Below are 22,823 nucleotides of genomic sequence, written 5' to 3'. Positions count from 1 at the left end.
ACATATTCATCATAGGGACTCTTATAGCACTTTTGTAGTAGTGCAGGTGAATTGCTAACATAGTGCATGTGTTTGTCCTGTCTCTAGGTAAAAGCTTCTTTCATACTCAATCTGCAGCTGTATGACATTATACTGCTGTAGAAAAGAAACAACGTAATTGCATGATTGCATGGGCAGGTACTACTGTACATCTGAAGAGTGATATTACTACTGGCATCATGCAGATACCATAGTTTACACTGAGGAACTGTGTGTGCAATTGCTTGACCTCACACAACTATTTCACTAATCCTGTTTACATCCTTTCACTTTAGATCTAGGTCTGCTTAAAGGATCATACATTACCTTAATGATAGGACAATTAATGATAATGTTTAAACACCTGCGTGGGGTTTGTATGGCAACATGTGTCACTACAACATTACTGCATAGCATACTGAAAATGTGCTATGTGTACACCTCCTGTCATGTAGGTATTGCCTTAGCTTTCATGTAGTATAACTAACACTGCATGTTCATTATTTCACTATACATAGTTAAAAGAAGGCATAAGGATCATGCACTAACAGGCATGCTATACACACACTATAACATTTATGCTAGGCCCAATTCCCAATGTATTATTAATTGTCCTGCATGTAAAGCAGGTACCAATGCTTTTGTTTGTCCTTTACAACATGTTAAAGGCACTGGTAGGGACATCTCATTAAATAATCGAGCTACATTCCTGTCAAAACCACAGACAAAATAAACTTCATATTTTAAAAGTAAAAAAAAAATGCATGCTACCTAGCTTTAGCTACATGGTGTTTAATGCTTGGTGTCTGTTTATGGCATTAAAATGTTTTGTCCTGCACATAGGGCAGGTACCAATGCTAGTATATATATATATATATACTAGGGAAGATTTAGAGGGTGCATGTGGGGGTGAAGAACCCCCACTCCAAACTTTTATTGTATGCTAGCTAGAAAGATAGTAGAAGCTACAGTATACAGCTGCAGTTACATCTAAAGCATACATGGGAAATGAAAACATGGAAAGAGTGAGAAGAGAAGAACAATTCTCTTCCATATAGGAATCAACAAGAGGTATCAAAAGGGTAAGACTGCTACATAAAAATTGAAATGTTCTAATAAAACAGTCAGCTATTCTAATAGAACATCCATCACTACAATTAATCATAGACCTATATTGAACTTTAACTTTGACCTCAAACCATACTGCATGCAGCACTTAATACGCTGTGCCTTTTTTATGAAGTTAGTTACCACAGCTAGAAATTCAAATGGCTCACAATGCTTATTTGATAAGGTTCAGTCCCAAATTCAACCTCAAAAGTTATTAATATGCAAAATTTTCATCTGAGAGCATGCTCCCAGAATCCTTATGTTGAGTGCACTTCTTACACTGTACTAGCTACTGGTTGTATTAACCAGTTGCCACATTTTAGCCCCACTATAGTTGCCCCTGCTTAGCACCCCTCTTGGAAAATCCTAGAAGCAAAGTACTAACAAATGGTTAATTTAAAAGTTATATAGATCATATAAAGGAAAGTTTTATAGAGAAAAGGCATACTAAAATTGCTAATCACTTTCTCTACATTATTATGTGCATGTACATATGTATAGCTATTATATGTATGTGTGGGCTGTAGCTGGTAACTGTTAGTAAAGAAAAACAGTTTTATGAATTAATAGTTTGCTTGACTACTTTATTAGACCATATACATTTGTTTGTAAGGATTTCTCACTTGACATAGTTTGCAGCATAATCAGTTACAACATGTTTAAAATCACAATATTCATAGTATTCCTTATAATTTAATGTACCACTCTGCGTGGGCAGTTCAAAGGCACCGCCAGTGCCATAATTTGTATATTGCACTGCTGCAGACCACAGCGAGTGCATTATAACTTATTACGCACTGGTTGCGGTTTTTTAGACCACAACGAGTGCATTATAAGTTATAATGCACCGACCGCAGTGCAATATACAGATATTGCACTGGCTGCGGTTTTGTGCAGCATAGCACAAGTGCCGGTGGCGAAGACCACTACGACACCTCACCTAATAGGTGGAAAGACACTTCACAGATCACTCGAATTCTTTTATAGCCTGACATGTAAAGGTCGATTGTGGGCCATAACGTCACCAATACGTATAATTTTTACAAGCAGCCAATGGCGATCGAAAAATCCAACACGGGTGGCCACAACTCTAGTCTACATATATATATAAACATACTTATACGCCTTACTAGTCTGGTGCCATCTTAGCCCAGATTAAACTGTAGCCCACTTCGACAATGAATCAATAAAACAAATATATCATAGTTCTAAATAATACTAACCTTTACGTTCGATTGTGGTAACCAGTTTTGTCATGCCACCTGATTCGAGTTTAGCCAGTGTGAATAGTAAGAATTAGACTAGCATCGTTTAGTAGTTAGGTTTTGTATACTTAAAACGTCTATTTAGCTACTTTTTTTTGCTCGAGAGAATCACTATGGCGATTAGTCTGACGCTTAGTCTATATGGCGATTGAGTGATCACGCTGGCATGCTGAGCACTACATGATGAGAGTCGAACAGCGAATGCAGGTTAGTGATATAACCCATAGCGTACTAGCTTTCAATATCTCAGGTGGCTGCAGTACTGCAGGGGGAACGTCATCGCAACGTCCAGCTTGGTTACCCACAATCGATGTTAGAATCCTGGCCTTTATAAGTGTTACAGCTGTCTTGTGAGACTGGTACATAACAGTTATACAACGTGCACTCGTGCTCTGCCTGTATAAACGCACTTGCCTTCGGGCCTAACGGCCCTCAGGCTCGTGCGTTTATATCAGGCAGAGCACTCGTGGCCGTTGTATAACTATATAATATACAGTTTTGATGTATCTTATATAATACATCATTACTTGTTTTAAAATAATTGTCTGCCACATTCCATTTGTATTCCATGGTGGAACATAAGTACTCTATACTACAGGCTAAACTGAGTTGAATTGCTGGATTGAACTATTATAGGCATAGCATTAATACTCTGTGTTTTGGCATTCTTGCAACTAGATTCATGAAATATTTTCTGTAGCTACAATGGAGCTAGCAATGCATGAACATGAAACAAGTTGGTGAAATAAATGATTTTAAAAGTTATTTTTGCCATGTTCTAACTTGCAAGAGATGCTGTACCATAACTATAGCTACTGACCTGTTTGTACATTACATCCAATTACCACTATGTTAATATCCAACTTATAAGGTGTATGACATTGTATACTTGTGATCATGTCCCAAATGTACGTACATGCAAGAATTCACATAATTTTCTTGTTATCATGCTAAAAATTATGACAGCATCATCAACAGCTGCTTAAAATAGCTACTACAAGTACATGTTTAATACTTTACAAGAATATGTCACAGAAGAGTTCACAATATTATTGTCTGTCACAGATGTTTAGGCACATACTCTGTGTTAGAATATGCTCATCACACAAGGATCAGATTTATGATGGTTTATACACTTCTCAATTTCAATAATTAATTATTATTTTGGTTATTTCCCTTAATTAAATATACTGTTATTGTAATGCTTGATGTAGTGTGGCAATCCTACACTGACCAGATTGAATACCATGCATGGGATGATCTTTATAATTTTAGCTACCTTTCATATCATGTCCTAACCATCATGCTATAGGAATATGGGAAGTAACACAAAATTTGCAGGTCTGGTAGTCTTCAGTGCAAAGCCACCACTCTAAATTGGTGGATTCAGGAACTGACAAGGGAAATACCCATAAACTCAAGCCAAAATTCCTGTGACAGGTGGTCATAGAGGAAAGTTTACTATGTGAACAATTACATGTGCTGACGCTATAAATTTAATTGGGTGTATACACTCAGATCGTAAAATTCTTTCTTAGCTAGCTTGAAGGTTTGTGTTGGATACTACTATAAAGTATGTAAGCTAGGCACCAGCCAATTATGCTGTGCAGTATGCTCTATGGTCTCTATTGTGCACATAATTAAACTGCTTCAAGCTCTTTACTATTTGTGTTTTACAAGATAATAAGTTAGCAACTGTTTGTAATAAAATGTATATAGACAATATCTTTCTTTTTTGGAAGTGACATTCTGTAATAAAATAGCCATTCTTCTGAGTTACTGACTGCTCTATTAGAGTTTCATTTTAACATGCAAGGATTCACAGTGTAACGTTATTCTGGCTGGCTAAATGCTAAAAATTTATTTACCGGGTGTATTATATCTATGCTGTATACCTCAAAATGTACTGCATTTGTCAAGAATATGTGCTATGGTATAGCAGGTTGATGTCAAAGCTAAAAGTTTAACAGAAGGGAGTTTCACAGTCATTTACAAGCATAGGATCTACGAATAATAGGAGGAATGAATTTCAGTAGCTATTTGAAGTCAAGAACTTAGATAGATACTGAACAGCCATTCTGGATTAGAAGTTTACTGTAATTGGCTATCCTGTTAACCATTATATGTGACTGGGCCTATGAAAACAAGGCATGTGGACACAAAATACACCCCATCGCACAGTGGATCATATTGCACTACTGGAATAAGATATAATGTGTATTCTGTAACTTGTGAGCAGGGCTGAAATTGTATGTTCATAGTTTCATGGAATAAAAAGTTACCAGTAGTGAAAATTTGATGGAGGCAAATTTTGTAGGCCCAGTCACAAATATAACTAATATCACTAATATCACTGCAGCAAAACTCAAAGAATATGTGAGAAAACAATTATCATTGGATCATGTAAAGGAAAATTATTTTTGATTATGGGAATTCATGTTCTTAGGAATTTATTTTTAAAAGAAATGGCACAAAATAAAAAGATTTGCTTTATGGGATACATGCTTTATATGTGTATAGCTATAGTACACATGTGTTTGTTGTAGCTGGTAAGGAAAACTGTGCCAGTTACAATACACTGATACACTATAGCTACTTGCATTTATAATAAAATAATTCTACACATAGTAACTGTATGTTCTATTAGAGTAGTTTAGTTTAGTTGACTGCTTTATTAAAGCATCTGCAAAACTTACTGTGACTTGTGGCAATATTGATTACATCATAGTAACTACACTGCTTATTTTGTGTTGAAGGTGCAGTCTCATTTAAGGGAACTCTAACTGCTGTATAAACACACTACTCAACATGAGTAGCATACTCCAGCTAGATCTATAGATCTGGGATCATGCCACTCACAGAAAATCATTTAGTCATCATGACATTGAATTTGGAAACAAACTAAATGATATTATATAATTGGCTAAAATCATAAAATAGTTATCACAAAATAAATTGAGCTTTAGTAGCTGAGATTCATTTAAAAATGCAGAGTCTCATTTAAATTTTCCAGCAATATTATGCTCAATAATATAGCAACATGTAGCTAAATGCCTCTAAGCTATATCAGTGTGCCACAGAAGGGCTCACATATACTGATATCAGCCACAAATTAGGCCTGCATCAAATATTTCAGTATACTAAAAAGCACAATAGTCCAGCGTGCTATGCTAGCATAATAGGTGGATATCAAACTGTGGAGTTTAATTACGTGAAAATAGATTGACACTCTCTATAATAGAGCAGTCAGTGGAAACTGCAAACTGCAATAGAGCACTCAAATGCATTGTACATAGCTCCTTAGATCAATACTCTCTATAATAATTATAGAACAGTCATTTTGTAGTGAAATACTCTAATAGAGCATTGACTGATTAATATAGTGAACAGCACAATAGGTGGAATTTTTGGGAAATTCCTGAAATAATTTTATATTTGACTCAGGCCTAGCACTAATTTTTAGGAACATATAGCTACTCTCTTTGTTATGACATCACATACGTGTACATTATACATGATGTGATTCTGATACAGAGCTACACTAGCTAACATCTGTATTATAATATGATACTGTACATATTTATACTTAGTAGACAGATGAACAGTGTATAATATTACCTATATCTACCAGTTGTGTGTTCTAGCCCTATCATGATCAAGGATTAAACATGGAAAGTATACAACAAGCTTGCAGCTTCTGTTGAAACATGAATCTATGCAGTGATCACCACATACATGCAAGTACAGCATACACAGGGGCAGATCTAATAGCTGGCAATTAGAGGAAGGGACAAAAGGACAGTTGTCACTGTATAGTGATAATACACTGAACTTCATTATCACGTCAAAGTGATCTAAATAAAGATCTTTAAAATGAACTTTAGCACTGATCCATAGCTATATACACCTGAGGTGTAATACATATACAGCACCATCACATGCAACATGAAAATTAAATGTTGACTTTAGATTATCTTGGTACTACCGGCGTAACTATCATATAGTTATAGTTGGCTATAATATTATTTAGAGAATCTTGATTGTTCATAATACCTACATAATGAGTATTTAGTTACATGTGAATTTGCTACTATGGCTATATGCCCTGCATGTATATAGCTAAAATGAATTGACAGCTAGTATTGACAGCTTTAAATCCTACATACATGGATGTTTTACAAATGTCACATGCACAGATGTTCGGTTAAGAAAGCTGGTAACATAAAATGATCAATTCAGGAAGGGTAATATCCCGAATACCTCATGCATGTTGGAGTTACCATTATAGCTAATAATTGTAGCTATACAAGGGTAGCTATAGCAACCTCTTCATTGACTCTGAATCATTAGCTATGACACAATTTTACTCTTGATGTGCAATATACAAAATGTACTTCAACACCATCTCAAGCACTGGAAGAATCACAGGAGTTTAGTCGTATTGACAAGTCACATATAGTGGAACTAAACTAAAGAAAAACTTCGTTGAAAGACTTTGCATTCATGATAGCTATTACTGAAAAGTGGAGTTTTGAGTCACTCGATCAGCTGGTCTGGTAGCTATAATTCATAGCTAGTATGGTATATAGTATATACATAGCTATGAAAATGCAGTGAAATCATATTTTCACAGGGTATTCATTATGATAAATTAAAATTCGTTTGAAAATTAGTTATCAATCAAAACCAATGAAAAAGTAATGATATTTATTTATTTTTTGATAGACTAGCCGGCTATAATTTTCAAAATAGCCTTGCCATAGCTATTTTCATTGCATGAGTTTCATGATTTTTATCCTAATAATTAATCACTGCATTTTCATAAAGCTAGCAACCAAAGGTTGTTCATTGGTTCAAGCATATGGTTCAAGTCAGCTCCAATGGTGTCACGTGCTGGCACGTGCGCATCAATCTTCTGATTGATTCAAACTCGGATCCAAAGGATTGACGAACTGTGGCCTGTCGCGTTGCATTTTCTTTTGGAATATGTGCTTCGTATCAGGTAAGATCGCTTGTGTTTATATGTCGCTATATTGCTGATGTTTGTTTTGCGTATTGGTGCTGATCTAACTTCGCGATGTTTTTAAGGGTCTGGTAATGTTCGAGTTAATGTTTATAACTCGTACGAGCTAGTGATAACTCACGAGTTTTCATTGTTAGCAGTGTTGTGACATTTCCTTGATATATTCCATATAGTGCCTACCACGATGCATGAGTGTAAAGCCGTTCGTCAACTAGTGGATTACTCTCATTGACATAGTAAGTCTCAGTAACATAAGAAGTTGTTTTTCTATCCATAGTTTCTAGCAATGTTGCTGGAGGATCAAGTAGTTGCTTATTTGTTTAATGCTGTCAAATTTATTTGGCTCTTATGTTCACAAGTTGTTATGTACAATCTGTGTGTAACTGTACATGTGTGCCTACGCGTGTCTGTATCTTGTGAATTAAATGTCTGCTTAGTATGTATGTTTAATATTTTATAGATATTTTCATGAGAAGCCAGACCAATAATGTAGCAGACATTAGCTAGGCCAGTAGCTGATGTACTTGCAAGATGTTATGGCTGGAGAAGCTTCTACTAATAGTCAAGGTGTGTGTGTGTGTGTGCACTAGTGTACATGTGCAGCTGTAACATCACTGGGTTTCCAGGGATACAAATGCCATCTGTTCACATTTCACTCAGTGGGTGAAAGTTCAGGTGGGACCTCTCTTCACCTGAGACATGGTATAGTCTCCTGATGGTTGAGCCCCAGGGAATTTTCCTGTGCTCACTTGTGTCCCACTGCTGGTTCACTGGGTAGACACAGTAGTCAAAGGATTTGCTTTGCCTCGTGTGTGTGTGTGTGCACTAGTGTACATGTGCAGCTGTAACATCACTGGGTTTCCAGGGATACAAATGCCATCTGTTCACATCTCACTCAGTGGGTGAAGGTTCAGGTGGGACCTCTCTTCATCTGAGACATGGTATAGCCTCCTGATGGTTGAGCCCCAGGGGAATTTTCCTGTGCTCACTTGTGTCCCACTGCTGGTTCACTGGGTAGACACAGTAGTCAAAGGATTTGCTTTGCCTCGTGTGCGTTTGTGTGTGTGTGTGTGTGCGTTCACCTATGAGGCATGGTACACATTCTATATCCTCAATATTGGGCTACGAGTGTTCAGGCATCTAGTATTTAGTTTCAGTTAAAAATTCAGCAAGTAAAATGCAAAGCTGTTTCAGATGCTCTGAAGACACATTTTGGTTTGGTTATAAACCTATAATTATGCTGTACCTGTTTCACTACCCATACATAGTCCCTATTATAGCTTTGAAAGTAATACCTAAATTTTCATTGACGGCAGTGTTCCCAGAGCCCTTTTCAGCCCCCAACACTTTGTGTGGATTTCCTAGCTAAATTCTACATTACATGTGTATACTTTTAATAATAATGCCAATTTCAAGTGCCATGTTTGGTTGCGCTATATCATCAGACTATGATTTGTGTGATGTGTGATCAAGGTCAAATATATCAGTGATGTGTGATCAAGGTCAAATATATCACAGTGATGTGTGATCAAGGTCAAATGTATCACAGTGATGTGTGATCAAGGTCAAATATATCACAGTGATGAGTGATCAAGGTCAAATATATCACAGTGATGTGTGATCAAGGTCAAATATATCACAGTGATGTGTGATCAAGGTCAAATATATCACAGTGATGTGGATAATACTGGTGTACCAAGGGGGAGTACAGTAGGACATGACATTATGGTAATTGTGTGACGTGTGCATATTATACATTTTGCCACAGTGTTTGGTTCTAGTAAACCATGTTGTATTGTCAGATATGTTGAGTTCTATTTAGCTGACAATACTGCAGTGAACTGCACTGTAACAATAGAGCATTGTTTAGAATAAATCTTAATTATTATTGGAATTAGATTGAATTATGTAACATGCTGCAGTGGCGGATCTAGAGGGGTTTCTGGGGTTTTGACAGAACCCCCCTTTTAAATTTAGCTCAGTGGCACATAAACATTGTTGCACTGACAATTTGTCATATCAAACAACTATATACCACTGTATTTCAGTAGCATACATGTAGTTGCACTTAACTGACACCATTTATAGCTATTAAACCCTCAGCAACACTTCACTTTTCATCTCTCGCTGCATTAAAATGATCGAGATACTCTAATAGAGCAGTCATGTAACTACTCTAATAGAGCAATCAAAGCTACACATTGCAGTCACTATCTTCGCCCTATAGTTAGCAATAGTGTTTGTTTAAAACCCTTTAAGGACTACAGTAATTTATGCAGTGCCTACCCTGAAAACCCGCAAGTTTTATGAAATTTGCGTATTCTTTTACTTAGCAAGTTTGTAACGTCACCAAAACCGCAGGAAGTAGTAAGGGCTAATACAAATTGTAGTACAGATTCACCTATCAATAATAAGCAGAAATATCTAAGTTATTAGTATGTAGAACTTACCATTTTCAACTAGCAAAGCGATTTCTTAACACCGGTGACGATCTGTCTTCTTCACGATGTGATCTGTTGCAAGCAATTGCTTTACTCCTTTTAAAGAGCACCATCACCTGATCTTGTATATCATTAGATGCATCTCTAAATGAAGAGCACCGTGAAGTTTATTGTTGCTCAATATGAGCTACAAGGCGAAAGTTACGGATGGATTTGTACAAGGTTAGTTTTGTTGTTGTGTAAATATAATATACTTAAAATTAGAAGGCTAGTTCTTTGCTGTCAGTAGCTTCAACTTTATCATCAAATATGTTGAACTGCTTAACAAACGAGCGGTACACATCACTTGTTACTTTTCACTGTTATTTGGTGCACACAATCACGAGTTGGTGCTTGGCCCAGATGTTAGACTTGTTAGCATTCATACATAATAGTTAGGACTCTATGATGTCAGTGTTGTCATGACAACATGTCATTCTTTAGGATGGTGTGATGTACCAGAAGCACAACAATAGAGAAGAAATAAGGATATCACTATTTGGTGAGTATCTAAATGTCTGTTTGTGTTGTGTTTGTATTGCATACATGTGTACGCTGTGTGTGTTGTGTATTTGCATTGTGCATGCGTACATGTTTGTGTATGTCTATGTGTAGTGTGAAGGATAGTTAGTCTTTGGTGGCACGTACTTTTGGCAGAAAATGCAAACCTAAATTTTACTGTTTTGTATAGGACATTACCTTATAAGGAATGACACAGGATGTGGTTATTGATGGTATTATGGCTTCATTGTTGCCATATTTGGTAGTGTTATTCCAGTCATGTACAGAAATTAGCCAATCAGATCACTTGCGTACATGTTAGTCTCATAAGAGACCCTGTTCATTAGTACCATCTCCTCTGAGCTAAGACCATTTGTTCTCATACCATTACACTATACGTTGCTATGCTCTTACTAGACAAATGCTAACAGCATCGTGGGGCGAGCCCAAGTGTATATATTAAGGCTCAAACGAATAGTAGCTTTCTGTATTCGAATATTTACTCAACTATTGTCCGAATACTCGAATATTCGATGTAAGGTTTCATTGCTATGAATGCAATCCAGTAATTAAGGTGGCCACTACCAAGAAACCTATAAAGAACCACAAACAAGTTTGTGGCTTCGTATGAATAACTTACTGAGAAGAAAAGGGTAGCATAGTGCCCTTTCTGAAAGGATTACCGCAGCGATATTGTGATGGAAAGTGTTTATAACAAAGTAGAAGTATCTGGAGTAAACCATGAATCCATATGAAGTCTTGTGCTTATGGCGATCTGCCACAGCATTAGTACATCTTCACCAATTAGTGGCTGCCTAATGCTATTTCTACTGTTCGCTTCTTCAACACCATTCTTTCCATTCAATGGCATCGTCTCCGCTTCCTTAATTGCTTACAGCTAATCACGTGCCATTGTATAACGATCTTGTGCGAATATTCGGGGGTTAATTTTATTATTCGAATACTATGCCAACGAATATTAATACGAATAATCGGTTATTCGTTTGAGCCTTAGTATATATTTGAAGCATTGATGGCAGAAACAATGTAAGGAATTCTGGAATTGCAGAGTTCATAATATTTTATGGAGGAGAGTGTCTAAGAATCAATATAGCCTGTGCAAAATCACTATGACACATCTGCAAAGCTTTCATTGATGGTATGATAGTTGTTGATATAAAGGTCAAGTCTTTGATCTGAGAGTATACTACTTAACTACCTTTTTTCACGTCATTGCAGCTCTTCGATGCCGCATAAATTCATGGTTTCTATGCCTTCTCCTTTCTGTCTCTTCAGGAGTTTCTGCATCCCTTCTGAGCCTGTACTGCTCCCTCCTACGTCAAAGACATTCCTCCGTATCCATTCAATAGTTACACGTGCTCACTTACATGGCATAACAGTAATCTACACCAATAACTCTCATGATATGAACCATTACACATACCAAATATAGCTAAGCAGTAATCTACGCCGTTAACTTCCGTGAAATGAACCATTACACATACCAAATATGGCTAAACAGTAATCTACGCCGTTAACTCCTCCGTGAAATGAACCATTACACATACCATATATGGCTAAGCAGTAATCTACGCGTTAAGTCCTCCGTGGAATGGACGACTATACGCACTTGTATGGACTACGCACACCGTATAAGGAGAATGATCTGGAAGCATGTGTAAGGTATCCGCTTTATATCGTAATTTATTGTATTCGTGTCCTATTACACCGCTGACTCCCTAGTGTGGGGCTCGCTCAGGCTCGCCCCAATTAGCCTACCAATTGGCTATGCATTACAAGTTACAGATATTCCATTGGGTACTGAAATATGACCTGCTATGTGATGAAGTGTAGTTAGTGATGTCCACATGTCATGTGGCTGGTTGTATATAGTGTAGAATATGTGGGATAATGGTCTCTACCCTGAAGGAGTTACCTGTACTGACTCTTATCACCTCAGTAGTGCACAAGTGTCTCAGCGTTTCTGTGGGTGTGTATACAGCAACCAAAGCCTTCACATGTGCTCTCTGTGTGTTTTAGTGTTGTATCGATAATCTGGTCGAGTATCGGTTTAACCATATATCAGTAAGATTTTTTGTATATCAGAATCGGATCGAAGTTTTAAAGTTGGCCGATATGATATAATCACATGATATTTGTGCATGCATATTATTTCGATTGTTCTTGAAACAAAAAAAAGAAAATGGCGAAGAAACGCTCCGTCATTTGGGAGTTTTTTGTGGTGGATGAAGACACAAAATATGCAGTTTATAATACTTTCCAGGCGAAGGTTTCAAAGGGAGGGAGCAGTACAAAGTCGTATACAACTACAAACTTAGTGAGCCATCTCACTAAACACCTGGACGTAATACACAAAATAGTGAACGTAAAGCTGCCAAAGAAACTCCACCTTGGAAAGAAACAAGTAAAAGAAAAATCGAGCACCAACTCTCCCTACAGGAAGTGCAAGAACTATCGAAGCCTTGGGACATAAATGACACCAGATCTCAGCGTGTGCACAAGAGAATTGGTGAGATGTTAGCAGTAGATTGCCAGCCGTTATTGATGGTTGAAGATGTTGGTTTCAAAAGAGTCCTACAAACTTTGGAACCTCACTACAAATGTCCAAACCGTAAGTATTTTACAGATACAATTGTACCTAAGATTTTTACTGGCATGAAAGAAGTGTGTAAGCTGATTGGTACAGCCAAGTACATAAGTTTCACCACAGATGTATGGAGCAGTAGCGTTAGTATAATTTCTTTACTAAGTTTAACTGCACACTGGGTTGATGATACATTTGTTAAGGTTTCTGCAGTCCTGCATGCACAGGCAGTGGAAGAATCTCATACTGGTGAGCACATTGCAGCACAAATGGAGTGGATGCTTCAAAACTGGGAGATACCTCGTGATAAAGTGCATATAGTTATAAGTGACAATGCAAGCAATATGGTTAAAGCCATGAATGATGCCTCTTTTGCTCATTTTGGGTGCTTTGCACATTCTCTGCAACTTGTAATAAAAGATGGGCTGTTTGTACAAAGGACCATAAATGATATACTTGCAATATGCTGAAACATAGTGGGACACTTTCATCGCTCTTCAGTTGCCAACCACAATCTAAAAAGAATATAGGAAAGTTGAAGTATACCTCAACATAAGCTCAAATTTGATATCACTACTAGATGGAATTCCACTTTATATATGTTTTAATCTGTCTTGGAGCAAAAAATGGTGCTGGCAGCCTACTGTGCATATATAATAGTTATACGGGCACAATGTGGAGTCTATGAAATTTATAAACCCGAAGGCCCGGGCTGTAGCGCACGAGCGAAGCGAGGGCGCTACTAAGGTCCTGAGGGTTTATAAATTTCATAGACTCCACATTGTGCCCGTATAACTGCTTTAGACTCTATTTCACATTACACTCAGATCACTTACCTCATCCATGGCTGTTTCTGCTGTAGGCTCGGCAAAAGCGGCTGGTTTTCTTACGATAATACTAGCGCCATGGCAACTATGCGTCCTCATGTGACTAAATAATCGCGCTCGTTAAATCACTGCACGTGAACAACGCATAGCGATTGGACAAATCCGATTTTGAGCATATGTCATATTGTGCTTAAAGGCGTGGAGTATATTAGAAAACAAGGTGGAGTATATGAGATTTATTACCCACCCAAAACAGCCTAAATAGAGTCTAAGTACATGCACCCACAACTATGTACATACACAAAGTTACATACACCTCTCCCACTCTAATACAGCTACATAATACTACAGAGATTACTGGAGTACTGGAGTAAAACTTATGTATTTAGACATATTGTACATATCTACTTAGGTACGGTACTGCTCAAATGTAACGTCACACTTGCTCACAGTGAGTGATTAAAAATCTCGCTAATTAAAGGGCATAGCACCCATTTCCTTCTCAAGTATTCATCTCATATGAAACAGGATAAATACTCGCAAAGGAAATGGGTGCCACGCCCTTTAATTTGTGAGTTTTTTAATCACTTGCGACCTTACGTTTGAGCGGTACTGTAGTAGGTAACATCAATAGATAAATAATCCACCCATAAATACATAACAGTGATAACATATTAGGTACATGAGAAACACTTGTATGTTTTGCTTTATGGTAGTTTTATTATAAAGGTGGTCTTATTGTAAACATTATGCATATGCATATCCATGCTATATAACTACTAGACATAGATGTTGGCTACAAGGTAAACACAACATCTGACATTATTGTGTGCAAGGTTGATAGCTTCACAGTAACATATTTGACCTAGTAACTCAGTTACCTTCAATATGTACATCGTGATTTGTATGTGTGTGTGTGTGTGTGTGTGTGTGTGTGTGTGTGTGTGTGTGTGTGTGTGTGTGTGTGTGTGTGTGTGTGTGTGTGTGTGTATGTGTATGTACACGTATAAAGTACATTTAACTATCAACACAATAGTACATTGACCTTGAACAAAGTAGTATTCACTATTGTACATAATACAATTGATCAATCATTTTGCATACCCTGGAGGTCACTAAGTTACAGAGAGGGATTACCCATTATTAATTTACACAACACACTAAAACTGAAACTACATGGAGCACTAAACTATATCCTTTACTAAACCGACACAATCTCATGCATGAACTTTTAAAAGCAGACAAGGGAAACCATACAAAATTTTATATCTACATTCATCAACATACATATGGTACTGCTCAAACGCAATGTTGTCTTGCGAGTGTGCAAGTGATTAAAACTCGCCAATTAAACAGCATGGCACCTGTATTGCTTGTAACAGGTACACACATGAAACTCATCACACAATGGTAAACCTATTCAGCCCATAATAGATATAATGTTAGGGCAAGATTTCATAGTGTAGTATATATAGGAATTGGGGGGCATCTCCAAACTATGCTAAGGGAGGAGGGGCGTTAAGGGATTCAGCTCACAACATATAATGTGAAGTGTATAAGCAGCAATTCTAATTTAGTAAGATAAAATCATTGGATCTAAACTGGATCCTGCTGATCCCTTGTTTTCATCTCAATAGATTTCTCTCTCTGGTGCGCATGTGTATAGCATTGCAATGCATGAGTGGATATAAGTGCTGGTACTACTGAGAAAAAGTTCTCATGTCACAAGCAGCTGTGACATACCGTATAGCTCCAAATTTTCGTGGTCTCAAATTTTCGTGATTTTCGTGAATTTGCATGTGATCACGAAAATATTATTCACGAAATTTTAATTTTTACAATAGCTATTAGAAAGTCAGTGTTCAAACGGAAGTGATGTCTCTTTACAAGTATTTTAAGCCAAAGTCTTCAAATTCATCTGCCACCTCGTCTTCCAACGCTGTGGCCGCAGTCCTGCCCAGTCTGGATGGACCACTGTCGAAGCTTGTGCCATCGTCTACAATTCAGGCAGCAAATAACGCGGTGCAAAAGTTTGTTAGTGATGATTCTCGCTGCCATCCATCAGGCAATGGAAAGCGAGGGAGTTATACCTTTTATACTGACAAAGAGAGAGCTGCCATTGGTAATCATGCCGTCCAACACGGCACAGCGACAGCTATCAAGCATTTTGCCACAAAGCATCCAGAGTTAAAGTGGAGTACAGTAAATGACTGGAAAAAGGAGATCATCAGAACTACTGAATCGCACAGAAAAGAAACTAACGAGATAATTTCCATTGACGAACTTGAAAAAAAGAAGAGGGGTAGGCCAGCAATGTTAAGTGACAAGCTAAGCAAGGATTTACGTTTATATATCCGGATCATAAGAGAAGCTGGAGGGGTTGTCAACACCTCCATTGTAATAGCTGCAGGAACTGGAATAGTGCAGCATCGAGAGCCGATGTCATTAGAATGCAATGGTGGTCACATCGCCTTGAAGAAAAGTTGGGCAAAGTATTTCTTGGGGAAAATGAACTTTGTTAAGCGGAAGGCAACAACAAAGTCCAAGTTGATTGTGAAGAATTTTGAAGAAGTAAGATACCAGTTCCTGCTTGACATCAAGGCAGTTGTGGAAATGGCAGAGATACCTTATGATCTAATAATAAACTGGGACCAGACAGGGATTAAATACATCCCAGTGTCAGAATGGACGATGGAGAAGGAGGGATCAAAAAGGGTAGAGATTGCTGGCATTAACGATAAGAGGCAGATAACTGCAGTTTTTGCTGGGAGTTTAACAGGAGATTTTCTTCCTGTTCAACTTGTTTACAAAGGAACAACAACGAAATGCCTTCCTTCTGTCTCATTTCCACCGAAATGGCACATCACAGCAACACACAACCACTGGTGCAACGAGGATACAATGGTGGAATATATCAGCAAAATTATTTTTCCTTATTTACAAGAAAAGAAGACAACTTTGAAACTCCCACCAACCTACCCTTCATTGGTTATCTTCGATGAATTCAGTGGTCAAGTTACCGATAGGGTGCTGTCATTACTAAAAGCCAATAACATCTTTTATGTAATTGTGCCACCCAACTGTACGGATACGTTGCAGCCTCTAGATGTCAGCGTTAATAAACCAGCTAAGGACTTCCTTCGTGCAAAGTTTAATGAATGGTATGCTACCAAAATAACTGAGCAGCTCGGAAGTGGCCCTTTGAGCAGACGACTACAACCTGTGGATCTCAGGTTAAGCATTGTGAAACCTGTAGGAGCAAGATGGATGATTGAGTTGTACGATTACCTCAAGTCTAGACCTGAGATTGTTGTCAATGGCTTTAGGCATGTTGGAATTTTAGACATTCTTAACAAGTAGCTTTGTATTTATTAAAACATCACATAAATGTATGGTTACAACAGTAATAGTACAATAATTAATATTATTTGTAGTACATGTAGCTATATTTAACTTAAGGAAATGGTGTTAAATAAAGATTTTCAAAACACTGGATTAAATGAGATCGTATCAGTGATTGTGTGTATTCACTAGGATTTATTCCATGTAGAAGTGAGGTAGCAGTAGCAATAGCAAAGACACCACAATCTGTGGTCCCAGCTTGCTTTGGCATTTTACCATGGATGCTGGTATTGATATCTGAACCACAAATATTTTCAACCAGCTGCCTTACTTGAGAATCAACTGTGTTGAATATGGAATCATAAATTAAAATCTTCCCAGCCTCACACTGTAGATTAGAAAATGTTATCCAGTGATTACCATGGACATGCAGAATTTGAACCAATGGCGTACGAATGTCAAGTTTGAATTTAGTTTGTAGCAATGTTAACTGTAAGCCTGTGATGTCTGGAAATTTCTCCTTCAAAATAATCTGAGCAAAATTTATGTGCTTGTCGTTTAACTGTCGTCCATTGGACACGGCATTTCTATCTTCTAAAGACAGTCGGATTTTGTGATGCAGCCAAACATCTTCATTATTATGGTCACATCTCAATGTACTTTCCTCCTCTTCAACTTTAATTTTTTTGGCTGGATTTCCTGGGAGATCTTCCCCATCTTTTAAGGCTTCCTTTGGTGTGTCTTGTGCAGTAGTAGCTTTTATATTATTTGGTTTTTGCTCACATAGCTGCAACATTTTCTTTGCTTTAGAGACAAGACAGTTGCTACCCTGAAACACCAATACACACGGTATCTCCAACCCACCTTGGTTTAAATCTCGAGAATAGCATCTGCTTCCAGTAACTCTACAAGAGATTGCTCCTCCCATCTGCAAAAACACTGAGCATGAAGAGCTTATTGTTATTGGCAGATGTCCAACAGTTCCAACATCTCTTTTGGTTACTTTCACACAGAATGGGTCGTGTGAGTTTCCATCTTCTGGCGAGCATGGCAGAGTTTCACCAAGAAAAGGTGTCCATACTTCTTGATATACATGGTAACCTCGAATTTTCGAATTATACTCGTATGTTACCACTGCAAGGCTAGCATCATCCATCCTCGTATAGCTATAGCACTGATTGATATGTTCAGTATCTCACACACTTATTGAAAATGGCACTGAAATGGATTCTGGTGTCGCGATCGTCCCGTGGTGGTTCGTGACCTACACGCATGTAGCTATGGCATAGCAGCCAGCTGTCTGTATAATGGTTACTTAAATCATATTCATAGCAGCGCAATTGCTGATAACTCCCTCACAGAATCTTACCAGCAACCTTTGAGTAGCACCCACAAGAATTATTCGTTCACGAAATGTTGCTGCATTCACGAAAATTTTATCACGAAATTTTATATTTGTCAAATTATTCCATCGCTCACGAAAATTTAAGACCACGAAAATTTGGAGCTATACGGTATACTCAATCTACATAATATACTCCATGCCTTCAGGCACAATATAACATATGCTCAAACTCTAGGTTTATCCAATCAGTATGCATTTTTCATGTGCAGTCATGTAATGAGGGCACTAATTTTGTCATGTGAGCACGCATAGTTTCCATGGTGCTAGGATTATCGCAAGAAAACCAGAGCTGCTTTTGCCAAGCCTACAGCAGAAACAGCCATGGACGAGGTAAGTAATCTGAGTGTAATATAAAATAGAGTCTAAAGCAGTTATATGGGCACAACATGAAGTTTATGAAATTTATGCAACACTTTCACACCTCAGATCAAAGGAGCCACCCGGGCTACAACTGGGTAGTGATTATATAGATGTTGATGCTGAAATCGATTGTGGGATCGATTAGTACTCACGTGATAAGGATACATGACTTGGATTTCACCATGAAAACCACTCAGGTGGAGAGCATTTTGTTATCCTCGCCATTCTACGAGTTGAAAAACACCGTGCTAAGGTGAGTACTAGCGCTATAGCTTATTCACCGATCGTTTCCACACATTTTCGAATACGGACACGCACACATCACGAAGCTACTACTCTGCACGGAGTAACTACTCTACAAAGAAGCTTACCTGTCTAGGCCTTTAGTGAACTGCGTAGTTTTTCCATAAACAATTCAATAGCACTGAATAAAACATTAAACTTGCATAACTGAAATTCTCCGTGATATCTCTAGGATATGTCCATTTATCATAACCAAACATAACCAGAACGTACTAGCTGCTGACCCATAATCACAAATTTTAGGTATACATGTATAATACATCCAGTGGCTGCACTCGTATTGGCTTGGGTGATTGATCTCCTTGTACAGGCTATCAGCGTAATAAGTGTTACATATTAGCTGTAACACGGGCATTCGGGCTTTGCCTGATATGTATGCCCAACTGCCCTCGTTACATATCAGGCAAAGCCCTCAAGCCCATGTTAAAACTATTACGCAATTCCTCAAGCCCTTATAGCACCCTTGCTTCACTCATGCACTACAGACTCAGGCATTCAGGTTTATAAATTTTATGGACTCCACATTGTGCCTGCGTAACTATAGAGGACTTGCACGCGTGAAGCAACTGTTGCTAGGCAGGCATGCTTCGGGACAACTTTCTATGGCGCATATTGGGTCAGAATGAAGGTAACGAGATTTATTCACTAATCGCTGGGTATAGTGGCACTGGGAAGCGGGGCTGGTTTCGAAATAGAAGATCTTATCATTGGCTTCGTGAAATAGGTGGCTAATTAAATTTCGATACATTACTCACCAATTCTAACTTCGTCGCCTTTTTTAACGAGCTGTGTGGTATTTACAACACAACTCAACACTGATTCACTTCATTACAGCCTGTACCAAATCCTGAGAAAGCGCTTTTCAGCCAAAACACTGTCCTGAAACATGGCCGACAGCTACGGTTGCTTAGCAATTACGATGATTTACGTCACGCTGCAAGTCCTCTATTATATAGTCAATACAGGTGCACGTATAAGAGAGGTCAGAAGCAAAAATCAGAATCAATTTTGGAGTGTCAAAGCAGTGCGCTAAAACAAATATTCTAAAATGAAATGAATAGTTTTAAAAAGACAGAATATTCTAAATGATTCACACAGTTAAAGTTATGTTTTTGTAAGAAATAAAGCTACAACATTTGTGCTGATCTGTTAATACCACACTCCAGTTTTGTGAGAAAACAACAAAATATTTCATTAAGTTTTAAAGTCTATTATTTAACATTGTACAGTATCATGTCAGTTAGAATATGAAATCTGCTACCACAGCATCGAATACTTGACTTGATTTAGAACGAACAACGAACTATTTGTATGGTTTGTTATAGCCCTATCAAGTACTTCAGCGGCAATTCACACTACACGTACACCAATTAACACACGTACACAAACTCACCATATGAGCGTAGTAGGTCAACGATGGCTACTTTCCCATTGAGTGCGGCAATTCTCAACATCTTACCAGCTAGGCTGGCGTTCATTGGTGAGCAACGTTTGACTTCTTCGCAAGGAATACGCAGCGTGTTGTCCACCCATCTCTTGATAGGAAGATAATTGCCAGCAGTGGCCGCACCGATCAAATCGCTCTCCCAAGAGACTGGAGACGTCGCTGGTGATTCTGTCCCCATTGTTTACGCCTCACGTGTTAATTAGCCCCGCCTTTGGAAAGACAACAAGCACAATCCGAGGGTGGTTCTATTACAAAGTGCCTCTAATATTTCTTACCTGAAACCTGTGGCTGTTAGCACAAGGCAGTCGACTCCATCACTATCAATTTACACACTGTCACTTTTCTCACCACACTACTGTAAAATTTCAGACGGGGATCAACCATAATCGAGTGTACGGAGAGATAATTGATCCGTATAATCCTGTATTCGTGTTATTATGGAAACGGGCGAGATTAATTTTAAAAAGTTTATGATTTAAGTTACCCTCATAATATCAACCGTACGTTATCTTAAAGAGGTCAGGAGAGTTGTGTGTCAAGGTTAGTGATAATTGTGCGAACATTGTGTAGTGTATTGTTGGCAAAGCTGCTAGTAGGAAAGAACGTTCGCTCCTTACGAACGCTCAAACAATACATTGTTAGAGGATCAGACTTTTTACATTGTCCTACTGTATAATATCATTCCATGATGCCATGTAATTTGTCATTTTATGTATTGCAAAACTGGCTGTTGTTTCTAATTAAATCACACCCTGTATTTTATCAGTCAAGGAAAAGACTCTGAGTTAGAGTGTATTATAGTTGACACATTGTAATATTTGATTTGCTGTGGAGTGGTACACAGTTTTGTTTAGGATTATGTGTGCTTGAGGGCTTGCAAAATGATGAGAAACCAGAGGACATAGCCTGATGATGTTTGATTCCAGGTGCCAAGACTTGCCAGTGCGTTGTACTGATAAGGCTGTTGTGAGCACTGAAACTGGGTCACTACTGCTGACCCGCATGACCCTCTGGCTTGAACATGATGACATGTGGCCATCCTTCCTTGTTGTATTAGGGATCATAGAAATAAAACATGAAAACAAGAGAGGCCACATATATTTGAGATCAACTAGTGGACATTTCAGCCTTATTTCAGTGTAGCCTTGAAATAATCCATGATTTTTTATGGTCATAGTTATATACCACCAGTATCTCATCGAATCCTATGGACAAGGAGTGTGTATCTCAGTACACTACCAATACTACGGGTGAAATTCAAACATGATATCCAGTGTTACTATGTATATAATTGGACTATTCTTATGTGCAATGGGAATACACTGGATGAGCTGCTACTCCATCATCTGATCTTGTGTGAAGGTAGTAAAAGCTGCTTTGATAGGAATATCGTCAAGTTGAAGGTAAAGCTTGGAATAGAATGGTCAAATGAAGTAATTTTGCGTGATTATCGACTAGCTGTAGAAAGACTGTTCTGCTAAGTCTGTTCCTCCGTTGTGCCATTGAAGTTTGTTTCCATAGCTTCACTTTGTTGCAGCAGAAACGTGACGTACTCAAGCATGCGCCTCCACATAATATCCTTATTAGGATTTGTTTTTAAAAAGTAACTTATATGGAGCCACGATTGAATTTTGCTGTTTATGCTCCCTTGTCTGTAGGATTTGATGTACCCCTGATACTGCTTAATAGGTTATTTTGGGTTTTAAAAAATTGTGATTCGCCAACACCAAAAAATTTAAAGGGGTATGCAGGATTTGTTATTCATTTGTTACACCTGATCAAGCTACAAATTCTGAGTGGGGATTTTAGATAGCAGCCAATCTGCAAAAATCGAAGGAAAAAATCCCTTGGACAAAACAAAACAAAAAAAAACTTCTACACTTACCATACTTACTTGGTTAATGCCACAGTGTTTATACCTTAGGTCTAAATATTGATGCGGCGACTGTTTGAATTTTGCCACCACTCGATGCTTGAAAACGATGTTGCAGCCCTTATTTTCAATATCAATCATTGTACCACTTGAGTGCGGCTACTATTGAAGGTGCAACATTTAAATGGTAAAAACAGCATTAACATGGTTTCATTGGTTATAATGCCTTTGTATCATCTGTAAGCACAACTCCATAGTGTTTTC

At 38.0% G+C, this 22,823-nt stretch overlaps 1 protein-coding gene and 1 pseudogene across 1 annotated transcript; both read left to right on the top strand.

Annotated features, from left to right (window-relative positions):
* The first annotated feature begins 7,269 nt into the window (after positions 1-7,269).
* Positions 7,270-22,823, top strand: part of LOC136259409 (centrosomal protein of 57 kDa-like) — a 28,979-nt pseudogene continuing 13,425 nt past the window's right edge.
* Positions 12,601-13,472, top strand: LOC136259410 (zinc finger BED domain-containing protein 4-like). The gene is made up of 2 exons (XM_066052899.1): positions 12,601-12,783; positions 12,858-13,472. The coding sequence occupies exons 1-2, from the start codon at positions 12,601-12,603 to the stop codon at positions 13,470-13,472; spliced, it is 798 nt and encodes a 265-aa protein (XP_065908971.1).

The sequence above is a fragment of the Dysidea avara genome, chromosome 6 (assembly GCF_963678975.1).
Source record: "Dysidea avara chromosome 6, odDysAvar1.4, whole genome shotgun sequence".
Classification (NCBI taxonomy): Eukaryota; Metazoa; Porifera; class Demospongiae; order Dictyoceratida; family Dysideidae; genus Dysidea; species Dysidea avara.
Note: the sequence above shows the minus strand (reverse complement) of the source record. Positions and strands in the feature narration are given on the sequence as shown.

What these genes read in the sequence shown, in the direction of transcription:
- LOC136259410 (XM_066052899.1), top strand. Translation starts at nt 12,601, where the DNA reads ATGGCGAAGAAACGCTCCGTCATTTGGGAGTTTTTTGTGGTGGATGAA. An exon ending in TAATACACAAAATAGTGAAC is followed by an intron (nt 12,784 to 12,857) that starts GTAAAGCTGCCA and finishes CTCTCCCTACAG; the next exon opens with GAAGTGCAAGAACTATCGAA.